This window comes from Danio rerio, chromosome 8, assembly GCF_049306965.1.
Source record: "Danio rerio strain Tuebingen ecotype United States chromosome 8, GRCz12tu, whole genome shotgun sequence".
NCBI lineage: Eukaryota > Metazoa > Chordata > Actinopteri > Cypriniformes > Danionidae > Danio > Danio rerio.
Genome location: NC_133183.1, coordinates 40,073,411 through 40,096,711, shown reverse-complemented (window position 1 = coordinate 40,096,711; position 23,301 = coordinate 40,073,411). Strand labels below are relative to the sequence as shown.

The 23,301-nt window shown below is 37.5% G+C and overlaps 2 protein-coding genes and 2 long non-coding RNA genes across 5 annotated transcripts in view; 2 read left to right on the top strand and 2 right to left on the bottom strand.

The window, feature by feature from the left end:
• Positions 1-6,957, top strand: part of LOC141375869 (uncharacterized) — a 34,326-nt gene extending 27,369 nt beyond the window's left edge. The window contains exons 17-18 of the long non-coding RNA XR_012384670.1: positions 6,245-6,306; positions 6,415-6,957. This is a non-coding gene — a long non-coding RNA (uncharacterized lncRNA). The remainder of the gene's footprint in view (positions 1-6,244; positions 6,307-6,414) is intronic.
• LOC141375866 (E3 ubiquitin-protein ligase RBBP6-like) lies at positions 6,890-10,221 on the bottom strand. 2 transcript variants are annotated; one of them, XM_073910867.1, is made up of 7 exons: positions 9,691-10,197; positions 9,401-9,497; positions 9,222-9,297; positions 8,987-9,075; positions 8,850-8,910; positions 8,608-8,747; positions 6,890-8,512 (listed from the first exon to the last, which is right to left on the bottom strand). In XM_073910867.1, the coding sequence occupies exons 1-7, from the start codon at positions 9,848-9,850 to the stop codon at positions 8,338-8,340; spliced, it is 798 nt and encodes a 265-aa protein (XP_073766968.1). In that variant the 5' UTR covers positions 9,851-10,197; the 3' UTR covers positions 6,890-8,337. The 2 variants fall into 2 exon arrangements, with proteins under 2 accessions (XP_073766968.1, XP_073766969.1); XM_073910868.1 differs by lacking the exon at positions 8,850-8,910 and having other exon boundaries at positions 7,059-8,512; positions 9,691-10,221.
• Positions 10,222-11,521: 1,300 nt separating this feature from the next.
• On the bottom strand, positions 11,522-14,218 carry LOC141375893 (E3 ubiquitin-protein ligase RBBP6-like). The gene is made up of 7 exons (XM_073910968.1): positions 14,215-14,218; positions 14,090-14,177; positions 13,911-13,986; positions 13,676-13,764; positions 13,539-13,599; positions 13,297-13,436; positions 11,522-13,201 (listed from the first exon to the last, which is right to left on the bottom strand). The coding sequence occupies exons 1-7, from the start codon at positions 14,216-14,218 to the stop codon at positions 13,027-13,029; spliced, it is 633 nt and encodes a 210-aa protein (XP_073767069.1). The 3' UTR covers positions 11,522-13,026.
• A 2,019-nt stretch (positions 14,219-16,237) lies between these two features.
• LOC141375870 (uncharacterized) lies at positions 16,238-17,999 on the top strand. The gene is made up of 3 exons (XR_012384671.1): positions 16,238-16,343; positions 16,468-16,538; positions 17,815-17,999. It is a non-coding gene; the product is annotated as an uncharacterized lncRNA (long non-coding RNA).
• Positions 18,000-23,301: the final 5,302 nt, after the last annotated feature.

The window sequence follows — 23,301 nt, the reverse complement described above, 5'->3', positions numbered from 1 at the left end:
CTATTGAAGTCAGGTAGGACAACAAAAGACAACCAAACATGTTCCCCCTGTTAGCAAATGTAACCAAAAAGTATCTTTACGTGCAACAAGCTGCTCATCTGAGGGTGTGTTCAGCACGATGGGGAACATAGTAAGCCCCACAAGATCCCATCTTAAGCCAGAGATGGTCAACATATTGGCCAGGATTCCTCGCAAAGAACAAGTAAACCTCACTGTTAATAAATGCCAATTTACAATGTTTTATTTTTTTTTTTTTTTTAAAGACTGTGTCAACCTGTCATTTTTGTAATGTAATTTTGAAAGCTTTTCTTTTATATTTGTTTCTTGTTCATTCGTTTAATCTTATTTAAACTTTGTGCAATTTAATTACTTATCTTGCTATTTTATTTTCTTATTCGTTTTAAAAACATTCTAACATTCATCACATTCGTCCATTCAAACAATTTACGCCGAATTGGCAATTCCCGCAAAACTGAAAGTGAAAGTATTATATGCATTTATAAGCTATTTAAAAGCAGAAAGAAAAGAGGAAACCATGACCCCCACTATGATACCGGTATTACCGGTGTTGTCACATGTCGATTAACCGGTGGGGAAATTTCCTCATCGTCACAACCTTAATTTGAATGATTTTAGATGTGTATATAAAATAGCCTATGTAAAATATTAACATCATCAAATTAATAAAATAATGACAAATTTGAAATAAATGACAGAAAAGTTAATAAAAACAGACATTCTCTAAAAAATGTAAAAATCGCAATATTAAAATGAGTAGATTTTTTTTAAATAAAATGCGTTGATTAACTATTACTATTGGTGTATATATTTTACAGCCAGTCTAGATCTCATTACGTCCTCTCCCGAGTATATAGCCGAAGTTTTTCTTAGTCGTTTACATTAAAGAATCTATTATTTACTTTTTCTCTCTGTATCGCGGCTGAGTGTGCGCTGTCAGCTGAATATAGGCTTAAATTAAATCTAAAAAGCAACTAGCCTGCGAGCTAATATTTGTTTTTGTTTTTTTTCGCATAACAGCCAATTTCAACCGCGAGGAGATACCAACAGCTTGATATGCAACATTTTCTAAAATGTTATTTAGCTTGGAATAAAAACAATTCACAAAAAATGATTTAGTGTGTGTGTTTTTTTAAGATTGGATTAGCCTATTTCACAGTGTGTAAACATTAGAAATAATAATTAGGCTAAAATACAGTAGATTACCCCTTCATTCAGATATATGTCGTTGTTTGGGAAACTCTCCCCTGGTCTAGAAGTTTCTCTTGCTTCTTATCTGCTCCACAAGCGCAGCACGCTTCTTCCTCTGGCTCTGCACCAGGGCTGGGTTTCCCAAACAACAACGTAACTCGCGGCAGAAATATCATAGTACAATGTGTCGTTTGGGAAAAGAACGATGTAGTGACGAGTGTGTCCCAAAACCTGTAGTTTCTCTGTCACAGATCTATTGTTTGACCCACATTAGTTATAACGTAAAATGCCCATAATGATGCTCTAAACGAGGTGGTAACAATTTCTTTAGAGAGAGAGAAAAAAAAAAACATTATTTTATTTGCAAAGTATATTGTTTTACACAATCACACATTTAAAAAAAAAATCTATCATAGTTTTGGTGAAAACATGCACTTATATTCCATATTAATTGAAATATATATAACGGCACATATAAGACCTATATTTGTTTCCTTTACAAATATTATTAAGAATTTCATTTCTAATTTCATATATAAATCATTAATGGTTGTAGGCCTAATTTACAGTAGGCTATTTATTTAGAAATAGAAAAAACTTTTTAATATAATATTAATTATTATTATTATTATTAAAGTAGGATATTGCAAACAATATGCAAAATAAATGCAAACAATATTCCATGACTCCCAATATCAATTGCTACGAGCCTAATATAGAAATTTTAATTAACACGTAGTTCAGTCCATAAGTTGCTGTGAATAGAAACAGCCTATATAAGCCTACATTACCAGAAGTTGGCCTATAGGTAAAAGGTATATAACCGGGGATTTTGTGTCAACCTTGCTTGTGAAATATACTCAAGATATACCCCTGCCCTCATCTCAAACAAAATGTTTGGCTATTAATGAAGCAGCCTGTCTGAGGTGTTAATGGGGCATTGCGCTTTAACCGAAAACAACAACAACCCAAAAGCACTAAATTGGTTACAGGGGTTGCTTCAGAAAATTGCCTAATAATAATAGAAGTAGTAGTAATAATAATAATAATAACTACTGGCATGTTTATAACTAAAGTTGTTTTTACTTCGGTTGCACCACATGCTCTTAAGGCAAACCGTAGTTAGTAAGGTCATAAGCTCTCCGTAAAGCCATACATAGTTGCATTAAATCACCTAATATCAAATAAAAAGTGTTTCAATCGTTAAACTGATTTAGAATTCTGCAACTAATGCATCTACATATAACTGTTCTTTGAAAATTTGCTGTGAATGCACACAAATTACACAAAGTTATCAAAACATAAAACTTGATTTTTTAAATATTCTACACGTTAAAGAAAAAATAGCAGGGAGAAAAAACCCAGTCATAAAGAAATGTATGTTAACACAAAACATTTCTTGAAACAAAATTAAACTCTTCATTCACAAACCGAAAGAAATGCGAGATTTAGGAAGAAAATAAGGCTGTGAATAGAGGGAGATCATCGCAAGCTCCTCGATGTAAACTAATCTCACCGTCATCTCTTTTCTACCATTATACATGGGGGGAGGCTGCGGTAAATTTTTAGTTGGAACACAGCGTTAGGTTTAAACTGAGTGAAATGCTGCAACACAGAAATATTTAGTAGTGCGTACATTGTAAATTAGTGTCCCTTTAAGTCACAACTAGGCTTCATTTTAACTTACACACTGCTGGTGCAACTGGCCCCATGTAATCAAAAAAGGCTGCATATTAATAAGTGGGTCGCGGGTTATAATCTAAAAGCTATTGCCAGTCAAACACAGCACAGCCATTACAGCAAAATGGAGAGATTTAAATGTACATATTGCACATATGGAATTATCCACTCACTGCATGTCGTCTACCCTGATAAACATGCTAATTGTCTTATTATTATTAATATTATATTGTATGCACTTATGAAATTAAAGTTTATAGAGCCTGGTTTATACTTCTGCGTTATGATCGGCGTAACCCACGGCACATGCAACCCGCGTAGCTGTTTATTTTACTTCTGCGCAATGTCTCTGTTGGTCTGCATTAACACTTTCAAAACGCTAGTTGGCAGTGAGGTGTTAATGTTCCTCTGTGTTGAGTTTCTTTGCTGTTGTTTTGTTTTTTCTAAACGCTTCCTGAACATGCAAGTGACTCAAACTCGCTCATTTTGAGGCTGGAACCGGCGGACGTGGAACAACTTTAACTATGAGATAAACACAAAACAAAACTTTCTATCCAGAGCTCCTTCATGGGACTCCACACGTGTAAACAATCGCTCTATTGGGCTCGCACCACTCGCACGGCTCTTGGTCCCGCCCCCAGACTTGTCAGCGCTGCCAAGCCGACCAATCACGACCATCAAACAAATCACGACCTTGCGCTCTGTGTCGTTGCGACTTGTAGTTACATTTTTTGAGAGGTGCACATCATCGACGCCGACGGCCAATAAACAATGCTTAAACATTAAAATGTGCTTTTAGAAACTTAAAATATTTATGTTTCTAATATTTAATTATACATTTGCTGTGTTTAATATAGGGGATAGAATAGCATACAGTATATAAAAAAAAAATTTTTTGTCCTTTATACCGAAATAGGCCGGCTAGAAGAGGAGGCGCTCTATTAAACAAGCAGAAACAGCACAGACTGTTCACTCTGCATGCATGTGAAAGAAATGAACAGAGAAAAATAAACAGACGATAAATAATAGGCGACTCACCTTACGTGCCGATATGCCCATTTATTTAATTCATAACTGCCACTAATAGCTATGCAAAAGGGAACCTATTTTGAGTGTTTGGCATGTAGTGACAGATTTTCAAATATTTGTAACCTGGCCTATAATAAATAATAATAATTATTGATAAAGCAAGTTATACTGCAATCAGGTGATGTGTTTCATTGACTCGATAACCTTAATATTTTGTAGTGTGTGCTGTGACGCGATTTTCATTTCTTGCAATGTGCGCACGTTTAAGATTTGAGGTAATAACATCGCCATGATAGTCAAAGAAATGTAAACATTCTTTTTACCCCAACACAATTTAATAGGGCGCTATAAAGGCTAAACAACTTCATTCTTATATTTGTTTAATTTTTGCAGCCTGGGGCTATACTTCTCACCATCTATTGTATCTTTTCTAAAGCATACAGTATAGTGTAAAAGCATGTTTATTACTAAGAAAAAAGAAAATGTATTTTTTAATTGATCACATCACATAATCTACTGTAGGCTACATTACACATACAGTAAGGGCTGCTCTATTATGGGAAAAATCATAATCACGATTATTTTTGTCATAATTGCAAACAAGATTATTCAAAACGATTTTTCAGCTGAAGTCAAAATTATTAGCGCTCCTGTGAATTTTTTATTTATATTTTTTTAATAAATATTTCCAAAAGGATGTTTAACAAATTCAGGATTTTTTTTACAGTATTTTCTATAATATTTTTTTTCTTCTGGAGGAAGTCTTATTTGTTTTATTTTGGCTAGAATAAAAGCAGGTTTAAATATTTTGAAACCTATTTTAAGGTCAATATTAATGACTTGCCCAATTATCCTAATTAAGCCTTTGAATTGTACTTTAATCTGAATGCTTGTACTTTGAAAAATATATAGTAAAGTATGTGCTGTCATCATAACAAAGATGAATGAAATCAGTTATAAAAAATTAGTTATTAAAACTATTATGTTTAGAAATGGGTTGAAAAAAAATCTTCTTTCCATTAAACAGAAATTGGTGGAAAATGGTTGCTAATAATTCAGGAGGGCTAATAATTCGGATTTCAACTGTATATATGCAGTTATTTTCCTCCCTGTAAATGAGCAAAGGGAAATATGTACAATAGAATAAAAATATGAAACAAACTGTGCTTTAAGCATCTTATAAATGATCACTGAACACAGCATTTTGACACCTATTTGACCATTAAAACGCTCACAGTAAGATAACTTTAGATGTGTGTACTCTGCTCGTCTAGCCTAAGTGCACACACACAGCAGCATGTACAAATCAGATTATGAAAAATGATGAAGAGCATGCTTTTCCTTTTATCCTTTATTTTTAGTTTTTTTTTTTTTTTTTTTTTTATTTACACATTTTTTTAAGTGGTGAGGACAATATTCACTGGTTCCCCCCTCCTGTATAATAATTAAATGTTACATTTTTAAGAACTTCACAAATAGCCTAAATAACACTTTTCAGTATCAGTGATAATATAAATAGTAACTAATAATAATAATGATAATAATAAAAAGAAGAACAAAAAATATTAGCCTATTGATAACAATATAAGTGAGATGTGGAGGAAAAAACAGCGTAGGCTACTAACTCTCCACTGTTTTTGGTAAATTATTTGACAGAAAAGCTAACATGCTGACACATTGTCTGGATTAAGCAGACCTAGTTGGAGTCGCAATGTTTCCAGCAGCACTCAATACACGTTCAGACTTTCTATCGCAGTGCTTGTAGCGCAAATGCACAAATGCTTTTTCCTATGCTACATTTCTCGTCAATGTCTTCCATTTATCACTTTCTCTTTTGTATCTGGCCATTTTTAAATAGGGCTCTGCGATATCTGGCTGACAAAAAAATCAAAAAATAAATTTTAATTTTTATAATTTTATATATTTTTATTTTATTTTTTGTGCTCATAATATTGACCTTTGCAGTTTTTACCTTTTTATTATTCAGCTAAACTAAAAAACGGAAGACTTTCTCCAGTGGAAAAATATAATAGGGAATATTATGAAATTATTGATTGCCTTTTTTTAAAATTAAGAAAAGTCTTTACATGGAAAGGTCATATCACTTTCAATAGTCCACAATGATTCAAAGCAGCTACTGAAAGTTATACTCGCATATGTTGCTGTTAAATCATGTAGTTGTGTGATGTATAACCATGGTGTAAGTGCACACCTAAGGATTAACCTTTTTTCCAAGAAAGAGACTTTTAAACGATATTGATGAACAGTTGATATGATCTATTAAAAGTCAGTGATGCTAACAGTTAATCATCTTGTTTGCTTTCAGGCTCTAGCACTGGCAGAACAACCTACATGAGAAGACCATGGACAAAAGCAGACGTGAAGGCTGTAATGAGTTCAAAAGACTGATTATTATTATACACATTTTCATTTTTTTTCCTTGTCACAGAGTGACAATATTTAACCATTTTCAAACCCACTTCTGTTCCATGCCAGTGCTTCACAGTCCATCATCACTCTAGGGTAGTCTCTACATTGCTCTACAGTTTGCCTCTGCTTCTCAACCCATGTCTGCCACTACTCCACAGTCTGGTACTGCTCCACAGTCCAGGTCCACGTCTGCTTCATGAGCCTGGGCAATACCCATCACACAAAAATACATAACCCACAAATGCAGTCCCTCAGACTAAACATTTACAACAGTGTTGAGTAGCAAAAAGACATGTTTTTTGTTTTTTATTTACATGTTTGAAAATGGTCAAATATTGTCACTGTGACAAAAAAGTGAAAATGTGTATGATATTAATTAGTCACATTATAACACATTATATTACTGTCACATTACGAAATTTAGTTTTTAATCTGTTTTGTGTTCATATCATTCTGTATGTATCATTCAATTTGTGGAATCAAACTTTTATGTCTAGTTTTATCTTTTTTTCTTTTTATCTATCTTTTTATCTATTTTTATCCATCTATTTTTTGTTCTTGTCAGAGCGATAATAGTTGATGCATTTCATAATAAAATGTATATACATGTTTAGTTCCCCTGCTGTTTTCCTGGACTTCAAAAGTAAAATAAAAAAAGTTTATTTTTTTATTTCTGTCATTGAGTGGCAATGTTTTGTATTTGACAGTATTCTAGTGCACTACCATGTTGTGTTCTAGTATAAATATTTAAATTTGAAAAAGAATAATCTGTTGAACGACTTAATTACATTTTAAAATACCATTAGTTTGTTTATAAGCTGTAATCATTCATTCATTCATTTTCTTTTCGGCTTAACCCCTTTATTTATCAGGGGTTTCCACAGTGAAATGAACCACCAACTTATCCAGAATATGTTTTACGTTGCGGTTGTTCTTCCAGCTGCAACCCATCACTGGAAAACATCCATACACACTCATACACACACACTACGGACAATTTAGTGTATTCAATCCCCTGTACCGCTTGTCTTTGGACTGTGGGGGAAACCGGAGCACCTGGAGGAAACCCACTCCAACACAGAGAACATGCAAACTCCACACAGAGTTCACAGAGGGGAACATTTGTGCTCTGGCCAAGTAAAAGAATAAAATAATGAATATGTTATCGTACAGTTGTGCTTCTGGTTGTTCATGGTTGAAGGTTCTTTGCCAATTATGTTCTTTTTTTATCTGAAGTTGCCTTTCAAAATATCTACTGTCCTATAAAATAAGAGCAAAGGCCCTTAAACAATTAACTCTTCATACTTTAATGTTAAAATGCTGTCTTTTTCAGGTTATTGTTCAACAGTACATTAAACAGATTGTTTAACTGATACAACACAATAAGCCTACAGAATTGTTAAATCAAAAGTGTATTTTAAGCAAAATAGTATTTTGTCATTTAAGAAGTGACAGGCAGAACCTTAGCAACTGAGATGGGTTTAGCAGGTGTCTAGCTGAGGAAAGCCAGAGTCTGTTCTATTGTCACCCTTACTGCAATAGCAGAATAGTGTGATATGTAAAATGTGTTAATCAGTCCTTTTAAACCATGAAGGGGCTAGGTTTGTGTGTAACATGTAAACAGACCTTGTAAACCATGATTTTGTCTGTCCCCATAAGCCTGTGAAATGTCACATAGTTAATTTGAGTGTGTTGTGAAACTAAAATTGCTGTTTTTAAGCGTTGTTTGCCTTTTGTAGCTCAAATAAAAAATTTTGGCACAAGTTTTATGTTCGTAGGATGTTGGCAAAGGTATGTCCCCGTAAACCACCAAAAAGTCACATTGACCTCATAAACCATGTATGCCTGTATGTGTGTGTGTGTGTTGCACTGCTGGAGTGAAGGTTAACCAGTCCACACAGTTCATGCGGCTATAATCTTTATTATCTTTTATTAATAAACTATGTACAATATTTACACGTCGGCTCAGGTCTCTTGGATGAAGGTTTCTCAGCGACGTGGTCTCTTCTGGTCGCCGCGCGTCTCTGGTGAAGATGGGGAGCGGGACCGTTTCCCTCCGGCGTCCCGGACCGAAGATGCCGCACCTGCTGAGGACGAGGAGGGCAAAGGCTCGGTCTGGCAGGAGAAGGACGGCCTCTTTCTCTTCTCAGCAGCATAGGCCTCACTGAACAGATCGAGCGCAAACACACACAAGCAGACATCATGTGAGATTTGGACAAACACTAGAACATGCGGCTATGCCAAGTACAGTTTACTCACGCGTCTATGATGGGAATGACGTATCGGCCGCTGCCGTCTATCATGACTCCCTTTCGGTCTGGGTCGTCCACCTCCAACAGGAAGCTGCGGGGAATCCCTGTGCTCTTCCGGATGCGCTTGTGCGGCGCGGAGCGGCTGCCCTGTGAATTGAGGAGTGACAGTCAAACTCTGAGCAAACAATCTGACTGATGAGGACAAGAGCTCAAGTTCACAGCAACCGTGAGCTTGGAAAACCCAGTTACCACATTAGTGGGGCAGTGCCTAATGTGGTGTCCCGGGATCCCAAGCAGCCTCATGGCCTCACTAGTGAACATCAGAACCATGAGAATCAGCTCAGACATCTCTCACAAAGCAAACCTGTCAGTGTCTGAACGCTCACCTGCTGGAGTAGTAGCACAGGCTGGACTGGTACATCACCGCTTTCAGCTTGTCCTCCTCTGACGCCTTTGCCTCAGCCAGATTCTCAGTCTGTTTCACAGGCATTTGCACATTTGAATCTTTTTCACCCTCAACCCTTCAAACAATCTCAAATCTCCCTAAGAAGCTGAGTGCGTGTGCGTATATTGTGTGCTTTACATTGCGTTTTGCTATTGTGCTATTCATTTGTTCAATACCTTCAACAACTGCTCCAGTGAGAGGAGTGAAGGATCAGCTCTAGGTGAAGGTTCACGCCAGCGTCCAGCTTGATGTCTGCAAAACAAAGGAGCTTGTGTGACTAAAACACCAGGGACAGACCAGGAGTCTTCATATAACATCTAACAGAGGACGCGTGTGCTCATTTCACAGCACTTACCCAACAAATCTTCTGTTTGAGGACTTCAGTCCCGCCGCAGGGATCCGTCTGATGATGACCGACGTGTTTTTAGGGATGAGAGCATCATCTGTGTATTCTGACAGCAAAATAAAATCAGAATCAGCACATAATTATGGAGCACGGTATACTTTGAGAGCCATTAGCCTTTTAAAACAGCCAAAACATCCCTACATGTCAGCATCAGCACCACCTTACAGCTTCCAGAAGTGTCTGATGTAACGCATCTAATGTTAGCGTAGAACAGTTGAAGTGTCTTTTCCTCAACTCACCTTCATCAGTCTGGGCGTTGCTGATCTTCAGCTGGCAGAACTTCAGCCTCTTGCTCCTCATGATCTGCCGCTTCAGCTCCCCCGCGCTGATGTTGAGGCCTTCAAACTGGAGCGAGTCGTAGGTGAGTCGACTCTGGAACCTGTAGTGAACACAAGACATACTGAACACAAACACAAAGCACAGCGTAATAAAAAGGGTCAAACCTGAGTGATGGGAACAGCAGGCGATCAATCGACGTATCCAACGATCAATAATATCGATAATCTGGAAAAATTGTCACGGAGGACGCAGAGATCAGATGCCAATCGACACAGCGAGATTCAAACAACAGCCACAGGACGGTTGTCATGGATGCTGATGATGAACACGTGACGCATGCGCTGTACAACTTCCGGCAATATTATCATTATTAATATAAATTTTATTGATAGTAGTAGTAAAATCATTGCGATAAGTATAATAAAATAAACAGCAGAACAGTTGGCCATCTCTGAATAATACACAGCGACGTTTCCCTGCACGAACGATTCAGGCCTTCGCCAAGAAGACTCGGGTGAGTCGATGATTCAGGGATTGATTCAACTGTCCGTTCATCCTATTGGCTTCTTTGGCTGAATGAATCGTTCAATGCTTTACTCAAATAAAGCGGCCTCTTGCTGCCACCTATTGGGGGTTTGCTTTTTTGTTTTCAAAAGTACTTTGACACTTTTTTAAAGGCACCTTTAAGTTCATTTTTGCACAAAAGCTCGTCTCTGTGCGTTCCAAATGGTTTGAAATTTCCTTAGCACATGGTTTTCTTGATGCGTTTGAAATTTTCAATGTAAATCCACTCGTACTTGCATTTGATCTTTATTATGCCTTAAAATCAAAACTATACTAAAGGTGTCTTATCCAAATGCAGATTTTCATTCAAAACGTTATGACAGAACCATATTACTTTACAGTGGCCCATGGATATATATATATATATATATATATATGTGTGTGTGTGTGTGTGTGTGTTGCTTGTTTCTTATTTACCCATGCAGTGACTTTTAGGCATAAATACTATGTAGGCTTGCTAAAGGGTTGCATGAGAAATGTCATCATCGTGAGAGCTTGACTTTTTTTTTGTCGCTGCCTTTAGTTGTGGTGAAATGAGATGCATCATGTCGTTTATCTGTTTGTGCAGTCTGTACCTTCATTTCTGAATCGTGTGGCATCGTACTTGAAGCCAAGTCATTTAGCCCAAGGCATAGTTGTCTTAGAATGAGTAGTTTGCTGATCAAATTCCACATTTTGATGAGGCAAAACACATCTTGGATGTTTTAATTACTATTTTAGGTGAAAAACAAAACAATGAGATTTGTGTAAAATCTAAAGTTAACCAAGTCCAGCCCGCCATCGTGTCCTGCCTCTCAGTTTTCTTAAGCCTTGGGCCGGCTCTGTGAAGTGGCCTCTTTTGGGCTCATCATTGAAGACCGGACGAGCTGCAACATTTCGTTCTGCCAGGTTCTGGGAGTAGATGAGCATGTCATCGCTCTAGACTATGGTCAACTTGTGAAGTTACTCATACACCTCCGCTCATGGCATATTACCATTAAAATGAAACTTTTCCAGCAGAATATGACGCTCTAAAAAAAAAACTCCATCGGCACTGGTAACTATGAAAAACACGACTGAGCACTAATGGTACACTCAACAATTTACACTGACATTTGAAGGATCACCTGACATTAAAGACTGACGTAAGAACGCTGGAGGAACATCAAATTTTAACACGGAAGAGTTTTTTTTGTCTCTCTCAAATTAAAGCAATATTTCTTAATCTTGTTGTTTTTTTTTTTTTTTACTGTACAGTTGCCCCAGGTGTTTATCAGGTGTGATGCCTGCTCATCTGACCTTTGACCTCAGCACTCAACTGCTGCCAGTTTTCTTTCAATGCCATGAGATTTCTGAATTTTACATGCAGGAACCGATGCATTCCTTTTTTTTCCTTTTTTTTTTAAACAAAACAGATATGGCAGACACGGCCAAACATTGAAACTTTGGAGGGCATTGAGGGGAAAAAAAAGCACAATATCATCAAGGGGAATAAAAGGTTTGATCAAAGCGTGCGTTTACACACGTTCATTTAAATATGGACAAAACCAACATTGGGTTATTTTTGTTATTAGATTTAAAATGCACGGACCCTATTTGACCCAGTGTTCATGTATACATATGTTTTTATGAATGAATATTTTTGCATATAAAAGATAATAAAAGACTGACTAGACAGATTAGATAGTTTAATAGACAGATTGACACGTGTAGTCATTCGTTCCTGTGTATTTGATGACTAGCTTCCAGCAGTATCTGGCTGCAGACTTGCATGCAATCTGAGACACAAAGCACTCAGCGGAGCTAGTGAGGTCACTGTGAGAGGCGGGGTTAGGGGTGCACACTCACTGACAGCCTAGATTTAGCCTGGTTTTAACCAAGCCGTCTATTAGACTTTTAACCCTTATGTATTGTTCATATTGTTCAAATGGCTGTTTTTGCCCCCAATGACCTCCATTATAACTAAACTTGTTTTAATTGCAAAGCCATGACACCAGATAGTAACTCATTCTTTATTGTTGGTGGTTTCCCTGTTGGGATGAGATAAAATGAGTCATTTTTACTTTTGATGGTCAGTTGGCACCTTTAAACACCCCAAAAAAATGCTTGCTGGGATGGTACCAAGAGGCTGTGCTCACTTCTGGACAGAGGGGGTGTAGACTTGCAGCTAGTGCCGATAAGTGGTGCAGACGCTGAGGCTGTTCTGTATGCGAGTGTTGAGGTTTTGAAACATCAGCTGACAGCGTGTAGGTAGAGAGTAGCAGGTTCTGGGAGTAGATGAGCTTGTCACCGGTGTAGACTTTGACCGACTTGTGAAGTTACTCACAAGACCTCCGCTTATGGGACATTACCATTCAAATGAAACGTTTCCAGCAGAATATGACGCTTCAAAAAACTCCATCGGCACTGGTAACTATGAAAAACACGACTGAGCACTAATAGTGTACTCAACACTTTACACTGACATTTGAAGGATCACCTGACATTAAAGACTGAAGTAAGAACGCTGAAAAAAACCCATCAGATTTTAGCCCAGAAGAGTTTCTCTTTTCCTAAATTAAAGCAAAACTTCATGATATTGTGTTTATGAATTCATTCGTGTGTGTGTGTGTGTGTGTGTGTGTGTGTTGCACTGCTGGAGTGAAGGTTAACCAGTCCACACAGTTCATGCGGCTATAATCTTTATTATCTTTTATTAATAAACTATGTACAATATTTACACGTCGGCTCCAGGTCTCTTGGATGAAGGTCTCTCAGCGACGTGGTCTCTTCTGGTCGCCGCGCGTCTCTGGTGAAGATGGGGAGCGGGACCGTTTCCCTCCGGCGTCCCGGACCGAAGATGCCGCACCTGCTGAGGACGAGGAGGGCAAAGGCTCGGTCTGGCAGGAGAAGGACGGCCTCTTTCTCTTCTCAGCAGCATAGGCCTCACTGAACAGATCGAGCGCAAACACACACAAGCAGACATCATGTGAGATTTGGACAAACACTAGAACATGCGGCTATGCCAAGTACAGTTTACTCACGCGTCTATGATGGGAATGACGTATCGGCCGCTGCCGTCTATCATGACTCCCTTTCGGTCTGGGTCGTCCACCTCCAACAGGAAGCTGCGGGGAATCCCTGTGCTCTTCCGGATGCGCTTGTGCGGCGCGGAGCGGCTGCCCTGTGAATTGAGGAGTGACAGTCAAACTCTGAGCAAACAATCTGACTGATGAGGACAAGAGCTCAAGTTCACAGCAACCGTGAGCTTGGAAAACCCAGTTACCACATTAGTGGGGCAGTGCCTAATGTGGTGTCCCGGGATCCCAAGCAGCCTCATGGCCTCACTAGTGAACATCAGAACCATGAGAATCAGCTCAGACATCTCTCACAAAGCAAACCTGTCAGTGTCTGAACGCTCACCTGCTGGAGTAGTAGCACAGGCTGGACTGGTACATCACCGCTTTCAGCTTGTCCTCCTCTGACGCCTTTGCCTCAGCCAGATTCTCAGTCTGTTTCACAGGCATTTGCACATTTGAATCTTTTTCACCCTCAACCCTTCAAACAATCTCAAATCTCCCTAAGAAGCTGAGTGCGTGTGCGTATATTGTGTGCTTTACATTGCGTTTTGCTATTGTGCTATTCATTTGTTCAATACCTTCAACAACTGCTCCAGTGAGAGGAGTGAAGGATCAGCTCTAGGTGAAGGTTCACGCCAGCGTCCAGCTTGATGTCTGCAAAACAAAGGAGCTTGTGTGACTAAAACACCAGGGACAGACCAGGAGTCTTCATATAACATCTAACAGAGGACGCGTGTGCTCATTTCACAGCACTTACCCAACAAATCTTCTGTTTGAGGACTTCAGTCCCGCCGCAGGGATCCGTCTGATGATGACCGACGTGTTTTTAGGGATGAGAGCATCATCTGTGTATTCTGACAGCAAAATAAAATCAGAATCAGCACATAATTATGGAGCACGGTATACTTTGAGAGCCATTAGCCTTTTAAAACAGCCAAAACATCCCTACATGTCAGCATCAGCACCACCTTACAGCTTCCAGAAGTGTCTGATGTAACGCATCTAATGTTAGCGTCCCAGATAGCAGGCAGTAATCGGCCCGAGCTCGGCTGCCCTCCGGCGCCTCCGGCTCCGACTCGGCATCGGCGAGTGTTATCCGGGCCGAGTGCGGGCCGCAGCTCGCTCGCGCACATGCGGTTGTGATGCGGCTGTAAAGCACTGGCCCGATTCCGGTCAACCATATCCGGCCCGAGTCTGTCTGTAGAGTCCTGGCCGCTTCTGGCAAGGACTCGGCTGATGGCAACTGATTAAGTTCTTATTTTATCTAGTAATCTGTTAGCTCCACGTTTAATGATAATTTGAGAAAATATTCATGGTACGATAGCAAAAAAAAAAAAAAGAATATTTAGTGTGGATGGTCGCAATGTTTAGACGCAAACAAAACAATATTATTTATAAATAGATTATACATGTCATCTAGAGAAAAACTATGTAAAATTTGCTTATTTTTGAGATAGCATGCTCCTGTGCTGACTGTTTTTTTAAAAGCAGAAGTTGGTTTCATAATAAACACATGCGTTACTAAATTCCTGATCCAAACTCCAATCCAGATGGTGGCGGTAATGCTCCAAAAAGCTGGTTGTCAACCACCATGGCACGAAGATCACAAGAAGAAAAAGTTTGGTTTTTCAAAGATTTCATGTGGATTCCAGTCAGAAAGGTAAGCTTTTTACTACTTGTGTTTTGTATAATTAGCGAATTTAGAGCTTAAAACATTTCCACGGTGTTTGGTTGTAACAGCGTTTAGTAATTTAAAACAGTTTGATACGAAATGTAACTTGCTTTAAGAAACACGACTGGAGCTAATGTATGCTAACGCTAACAGTTACAAACACGTCTGAAAGTTCCTTTTCCTTTTACACAATGTTAGATTGTAACGTGTGTAGTAACTGAAAACTATTTTAATTATTTTAAAGAAACATGAAACGAATTTGTGTGTATGCTAACTTTGCGTTAAAGAAAGTTTCTGTAGACGAATCCATTAATTAACATGGCAAAACGTGTTTTTTCCTGATTTAACATTATAAAGTACCGTGGATGTTGAAAAAAATCATTGTACAGGCGTATACTTATCCAACAATATTAATTCTGTGATTATGTGTAAATAAAAACTAATCGTTTTGGATTAATAAAATATTGTTTATCTTGTTTATGCAGTTAGTCACGAAAAATGATCGAAACTCGACTGTTTACTATTCTCTTTAAATTATCCAAGAGAAATATATTACTATGCACTTTAATTCATATGTTTTAGCCTATGTGAATCAATTATATCTTTTGTTCAAGCTGTAATGGTCAGTTAATGTAAAACTGAACGTCTTAAAGCAGATTTTGATGTTTTTTTGTTTTTGTTTTTTATGTTATTGACAGTGATAAATTCTGATTTAAATGAATGGGTAACAATATTTGTTGGTTAAGTCTTATTGTTCTTGTTTAACAAAGGTTAGTGAGATCATTTTGCAGCACATCACGACCATAGAAGTCAATGGCACACTCTTTTGAACGTGAATAAGCATGTTATAGTTGTGTGCTAAAAGTCCATTATAAGCTGTAAACTGCTGATACATTTTCAACATAGATTGAGCTTTTCAGACATTACATTACTAATTGCTTCACAAACAGCTGAAATGGTTAATTGTTATTGGCTATCATCAAACATTTTTCACAATGGTAGGTTAATCTTCATGGGTACAGAATAATGCATGTGCTTGACCATCTTACAAATCTATGTCTCAGATTCATAAGGCTGTCACTCTGCATGAATCTCCGAATAAATCTTGTGCAACCTTCTGTGTACTGATTATTTACACTATAGGTATTATATGCATTAATTAACTTTGATAGTATTTCAGGATTTGAACTTTTCTTTACGGGAGGTTAACAACAATGTGATGTTTTATTATAGATGCATATGAGGAAACTCGACTCAAACATCCACACGCAACTGTGATTTCTGACTGGTAGACAGATGAGGATGATGATCGCCTGTCATACATCTAAAGACAGAACAGGTTTGTTTGCAATTATTTTAAACACATACTGTCAACATTATGTCATTGATCTATTACAACCTGTGAGTTTTGCCCTGGCACTATACTAAAGTGATGTTTTGTTTTGTAAATGTATCTGATTAAGGGACAGTATAGACACATCTATACCGTGATGAAGAAAAATTACTTGGAACAAAGAGGCTGGATAAAAGGCAGGTATGAAGATTTCAGAAATCAAGGCAGCACCACAAGTACCATCACCATCAATGACTATGGCAGAAATCTTAAGACCACCATCAAGATGCACAGATACTGTACATTCCAGTACACCAGGCGTGTCCAAACTACGGCCCGCGGGCCATCTGCGGCCCGCAAGGCTTTTTATAAATATCAATAGAATCTGGCCCGCTATACAAAAATGAACATAATTCAATAAATAACCACCGGGTGTCGCTATTACATGCATTCAATTAAGCAGCAGTTCTTGGTATGATCTATCTATCTGTCTGTCTGTCTGTCTGTCTGTCTGTCTGTCTATCTATCTATCTACACACAGTTGAAGTCTGAATTATTAGCCCCTCATTGATTTATTTCTTCTTTTTTAAATATTTCCCAAATTATGTTTAACAGAGCAAGAACATTTTTACAGTATGTCTGATAATATTTTTTCTTTTGGAGAAAGACTTATGTTTTATTTCGGCTAGAATAAAAACGGTTTAAATTTTTTTTATGAACCATTTTAAGGTCAAAATTATTAGCCCCTTAAGTATTCAGAACAAACCATTGTTATAAAATAACTTGCCTAATTACCTTAACTTGACTAGTTAACTTGATTAACCTAGTTAAGCCTTTAAATGTCACTTTAAGCTGTATAGAAGTGTCTTAAAAATATCTAGTCAAATAATATTTACTGTCATCATGGCAAAGAAAAAATAAATCAGTTATTAGAAATGAGTTACTAAAACTAATATGTTTAGAAATGTGTGGGAAAAATGTTTAACTCTCCGTTTAACAGAAATTGGGGAAAAAATAAACGGTGGCTAATAATTTAGGGGGGCTAACAATTCTGACTTCAACTGTATTTATATATATATATGTGTATATATATATATATATATATATATATATATATATATATATATATATATACACATGTGTCTGTGTGATGTATGTAAAATTTGGCCCGCGACAACGTTTGTTTTTTTTGCATCTGGCCCTCGGCCCAAAAAGTTTGGACACTCCTGCAGTACACCTATGAACATTTACAGTCTTTGTTCTAGTGCAGTTTGAGATCAAGACAGAACTTATTGCATCTCGTGATGTCTTTGTAAGAATTGAAGACATCACTAAATTTGTTAAGGTTTAATGCAGCTAGAAAGTAAAGATCAACTAGAGAATATCAGCAGTGTCTAACCCACTGTTGTATTTACAGAAGTTGTATGAGAATAAGCTACAGGTTGATTTATACTAATCTGTTATTTTTCTTTTTTAGCACGACTGACTGAAGTTTTAAAATCATGCAACGTCATAAAGCAGCAGCTGGGCCTGATTCTCACAAAACCAAAACAGACGTGATGAAATTCCAGATGTAAACACATTTGACCTTCCTTTGGCCAATTTGATTTGGAAAAGCTTGAAAATCAACTAAAGGAGCAGCCTGAACAAATTAAGAAACTGGTAAGTTCAAGCTCTTGCTAATTTCAAAGTGTTTTAAGTTTATTTGTTTTTTTTGATAGTTTTTTTGCTTCGTAGGTAGCCTACTTTTTTTTCCTAATTTTTTCTTTTTTTTTTACATTAGTACTTGTTCACTACTAATTATCTTTATATCTTTTAATCACAGATGTAGTGAGGACAAATGTCCATACCACGCCACTGATAAAGAAGGGGAAAAATGCATTACAAGGTAGCTACAACTTGCCCCTGACAGGGATGGAGGAAGAAAGAAGAGAAAGCTAATGTGTCAAATGTCTACATCACTATTTTGTTTTATTTTTTAAACAACATTTTAAGTGTATTAGGATGTTCCCTGATACTTGAACAATTTGTTTCTTTCATTTGCATTTATATATATATATATGTGTGTATATGTATATATATGTGTGTGTGTGTATATATATGTATGGTATGTATGTATGTGTGTGCGCCAAATTCTGAAGAAACATCTTGATACATTTTTAATAAACGTAATACAAATAAAATTATAAATATAAAATTGCACAAGACGTGTATATATATATATATATATGAAATGTATAATCATCTCACTCATGTCTTGCTGTTTGTGCAATTGATTTTGTTCAAGTTTATTTAAAAAAAAAAGTTTGACTTTATACTTCTGCAATTATTTATATATATATATATATATATATATATATATATATATATTTTTTTTTTTATATATATATATATATTTTTATTTTATTTTAATGTTTTATTAAAAAATGTTTCAAGATGTTTCTTCAGAATTCTGCAGTACTTTTTACAAGTTTGACTTGGATATTTTACGGATTGTCATTGGTATTTTTAAGATGTTTCTTGCTATATCTTAAATTGGTTTCTATATTTAGGTTTATTTAAAATTTAGCTGTTTTTTACAAATTTTTAATTCAGGTCTATTGGGAAAACAGGGTTGTTTTAAAAAACATCTGTGTTTGTGTGTAATTTTTAGATTTTTTGTTTAAATCTTTCTGTGTCTTTATTGTGTTGTTTTATTGTTGTTTTTATATTGATATTCTTGTGCACTACAAAATTATTTATAAAATTTTAGTACTATTTTTTTTTTCATGCAATCAATAAACGTTTAACATTTATTTATTTTGTAATTTGTCTGATTATTTTCGTTACAGAAGATGTATGCAGTTTGCACTTTATTCAAAGGTTAAACGCAGTGCTTACACTTTGTGTTTACATTATAGCCTGTGTTTGCTGTTATATAAATTCAAATGGTTGTAATACCATATATCAAGTACCAATGTAATACCAAAAGGTTTTATAAGGTGTATAAATACGGAGTCGCGCCAGCTCCGGGCCGCAGCGCACATTACCCTCGCGCCGATTCCGGCGCGGATGCGCAGCGTCGGCTCGCTTACGGCCGCCGCATCTGGCCCGCTTGATTCGGGCCGGAATCGGGCAGTGAGTCCACAGGCATCCGGCCCGAGTCCGGCAGCCGAAGTTGGGCCGAGGGTTTAGTCTCCGGCAGGCGACAATCTAGCCGGAACTGGCCCGAGTGTATTTTGCTATCTGGGGTAGAACAGTTGAAGTGTCTTTTCCTCAACTCACCTTCATCAGTCTGGGCGTTGCTGATCTTCAGCTGGCAGAACTTCAGCCTCTTGCTCCTCATGATCTGCCGCTTCAGCTCCCCCGCGCTGATGTTGAGGCCTTCAAACTGGAGCGAGTCGTAGGTGAGTCGACTCTGGAACCTGTAGTGAACACAAGACATACTGAACACAAACACAAAGCACAGCGTAATAAAAAGGGTCAAACCTGAGTGATGGGAACAGCAGGCGATCAATCGACGTATCCAACGATCAATAATATCGATAATCTGGAAAAATTGTCACGGAGGACGCAGAGATCAGATGCCAATCGACACAGCGAGATTCAAACAACACCCACAGGACGGTTGTCATGGATGCTGATGATGAACACGTGACGCATGCGCTGTACAACTTCCGGCAATATTATCATTACTAATATTAATTTTATTGATAGTAGTAGTAAAATCATTGCGATAAGTATAATAAAATAAACAGCAGAACAGTTGGCCATCTCTGAATAATACACAGCGACGTTTCCCTGCACGAACGATTCAGGCCTTCGCCAAGAAGACTCGGGTGAGTCGATGATTCAGGGATTGATTCAACTGTCCGTTCATCCTATTGGCTTCTTTGGCTGAATGAATCGTTCAATGCTTTACTCAAATAAAGCGGCCTCTTGCTGCCACCTATTGGGGGTTTGCTTTTTTGTTTTCAAAAGTACTTTGACACTTTTTTAAAGGCACCTTTAAGTTCATTTTTGCACAAAAGCTCGTCTCTGTGCGTTCCAAATGGTTTGAAATTTCCTTAGCACATGGTTTTCTTGATGCGTTTGAAATTTTCAATGTAAATCCACTCGTACTTGCATTTGATCTTTATTATGCCTTAAAATCAAAACTATACTAAAGGTGTCTTATCCAAATGCAGATTTTCATTCAAAACGTTATGACAGAACCATATTACTTTACAGTGGCCCATGGATATATATATATATATATATGTGTGTGTGTGTGTGTGTGTGTTGCTTGTTTCTTATTTACCCATGCAGTGACTTTTAGGCATAAATACTATGTAGGCTTGCTAAAGGGTTGCATGAGAAATGTCATCATCGTGAGAGCTTGACTTTTTTTTTGTCGCTGCCTTTAGTTGTGGTGAAATGAGATGCATCATGTCGTTTATCTGTTTGTGCAGTCTGTACCTTCATTTCTGAATCGTGTGGCATCGTACTTGAAGCCAAGTCATTTAGCCCAAGGCATAGTTGTCTTAGAATGAGTAGTTTGCTGATCAAATTCCACATTTTGATGAGGCAAAACACATCTTGGATGTTTTAATTACTATTTTAGGTGAAAAACAAAACAATGAGATTTGTGTAAAATCTAAAGTTAACCAAGTCCAGCCCGCCATCTTGTCCTGCCTCTCAGTTCTCTTAAGCCTTGGGCCGGCTCTGTGAAGTGGCCTCTTTTGGGCTCATCATTGAAGACCGGACGAGCTGCAACATTTCGTTCTGCCAGGTTCTGGGAGTAGATGAGCATGTCATCGCTCTAGACTATGGTCAACTTGTGAAGTTACTCATACACCTCCGCTCATGGCATATTACCATTAAAATGAAACTTTTCCAGCAGAATATGACGCTCTAAAAAAAAAAACTCCATCGGCACTGGTAACTATGAAAAACACGACTGAGCACTAATGGTACACTCAACAATTTACACTGACATTTGAAGGATCACCTGACATTAAAGACTGACGTAAGAACGCTGGAGGAACATCAAATTTTAACACGGAAGAGTTTTTTTTGTCTCTCTCAAATTAAAGCAATATTTCTTAATCTTGTTGTTTTTTGTTTTTTTTTTTTACTGTACAGTTGCCCCAGGTGTTTATCAGGTGTGATGCCTGCTCATCTGACCTTTGACCTCGGCACTCAACTGCTGCCAGTTTTCTTTCAATGCCATGAGATTTCTGAATTCTACATGCAGGAACCGATGCATTCCTTTTTTTTCCTTTTTTTTTTTTAAACAAAACAGATATGGCAGACACGGCCAAACATTGAAACTTTGGAGGGCATTGAGGGGAAAAAAAAGCACAATATCATCAAGGGGAATAAAAGTTTTGATCAAAGCGTGCGTTTACACACGTTCATTTAAATATGGACAAAACCAACATTGGGTTAATTTTGTTATTAGATTTAAAATGCACGGACCCTATTTGACCCAGTGTTCATATATACATGTTTTTATGAATGAATATTTTTGCATATAAAAGATAATAAAAGACTGACTAGACAGATTAGATAGTTTAATAGACAGATTGACACGTGTAGTCATTCGTTCCTGTGTATTTGATGACTAGCTTCCAGCAGTATCTGGCTGCAGACTTGCATGCAATCTGAGACACAAAGCACTCAGCGGAGCTAGTGAGGTCACTGTGAGAGGCGGGGTTAGGGGTGCACACTCACTGACAGCCTAGATTTAGCCTGGTTTTAACCAAGCCGTCTATTAGACTTTTAACCCTTATGTATTGTTCATATTGTTCAAGTGGCTGTTTTTGCCCCCAATGACCTCCATTATAACTAAACTTGTTTTAATTGCAAAGCCATGACACCAGATAGTAACTCATTCTTTATTGTTGGTGGTTTCCCTGTTGGGATGAGATAAAATGAGTCATTTTTACTTTTGATGGTCAGTTGGCACCTTTAAACACCCCAAAAAAATGCTTGCTGGGATGGTACCAAGAGGCTGTGCTCACTTCTGGACAGAGGGGGTGTAGACTTGCAGCTAGTGCCGATAAGAGGTGCAGACGCTGAGGCTGTTCTGTATGCGAGTGTTGAGGTTTTGAAACATCAGCTGACAACGTGTAGGTAGAGAGTAGTGAAGTGGATTTTATACTCTTTAAAGTGTGAAGTTAATTTATATATTCAAATTATATGTGTATAATCTGCTTGTAGATTTGCCTACCATTAAAACAATTAAAGTGTTATGTAAGGGGAAAGGGCCTGAGGAAACCACTAAGGGTCACGAGAAGTGGATGAGAAGAGAGCGGGAGAAAGCCTGAGTAAGCAACTAAGGTGTCTCAGGAAATGGATAAGAATAGAGCAACACATGTGTAAACAGAGACGTATAGATGGATAAGATATATAGTTACCAGGTTTGGGTCAGGGGTTAACCTAGGTGGAATTTGTGTGACATATGTAGAAATAAGGGAAAAACTGATGACAGAGGTGGAATTTGGGGTCAAGGGTTAAAGTAGGAGGGATCTTGTGTAACATATGGAGAACAAAGAAAAAAACTGGTGTAGAAGACTATTTAAACAGGCTATAATTTGAGTGAGACAGAATTTTTCAGACAGAGATGCTACTGGGGGTCTCCTGAAAGTTCTCCTTTGTTGTCGACAATAAAGTATATTCTTCTGATATTCATAACCTCCAGACTGAGTTTGATTTAGTAAGAGAAAAACCAAGAAAACCACTACATTTGGCGTCCCTCTGGGTGGGCTGGAAAAGAGCAGGACTGGTGTTGCTGTGCATGCTGGACTGGAGAGAAAACACAAATATGTGGCCACAATAAAAAACGGTAAGCGATTTTATGCTTATTAGTTTGTGTTTTTTCTGCCAGGACCTGCTTGTACAGGTAAATACACTTGAACTGTTTCTCCAGCTTTAAAGAATTAAAAGTAAATGTAAAAAAGATATTAAAGAAAAAAGGGGTTTTGAATAACAGAAGAAAAAT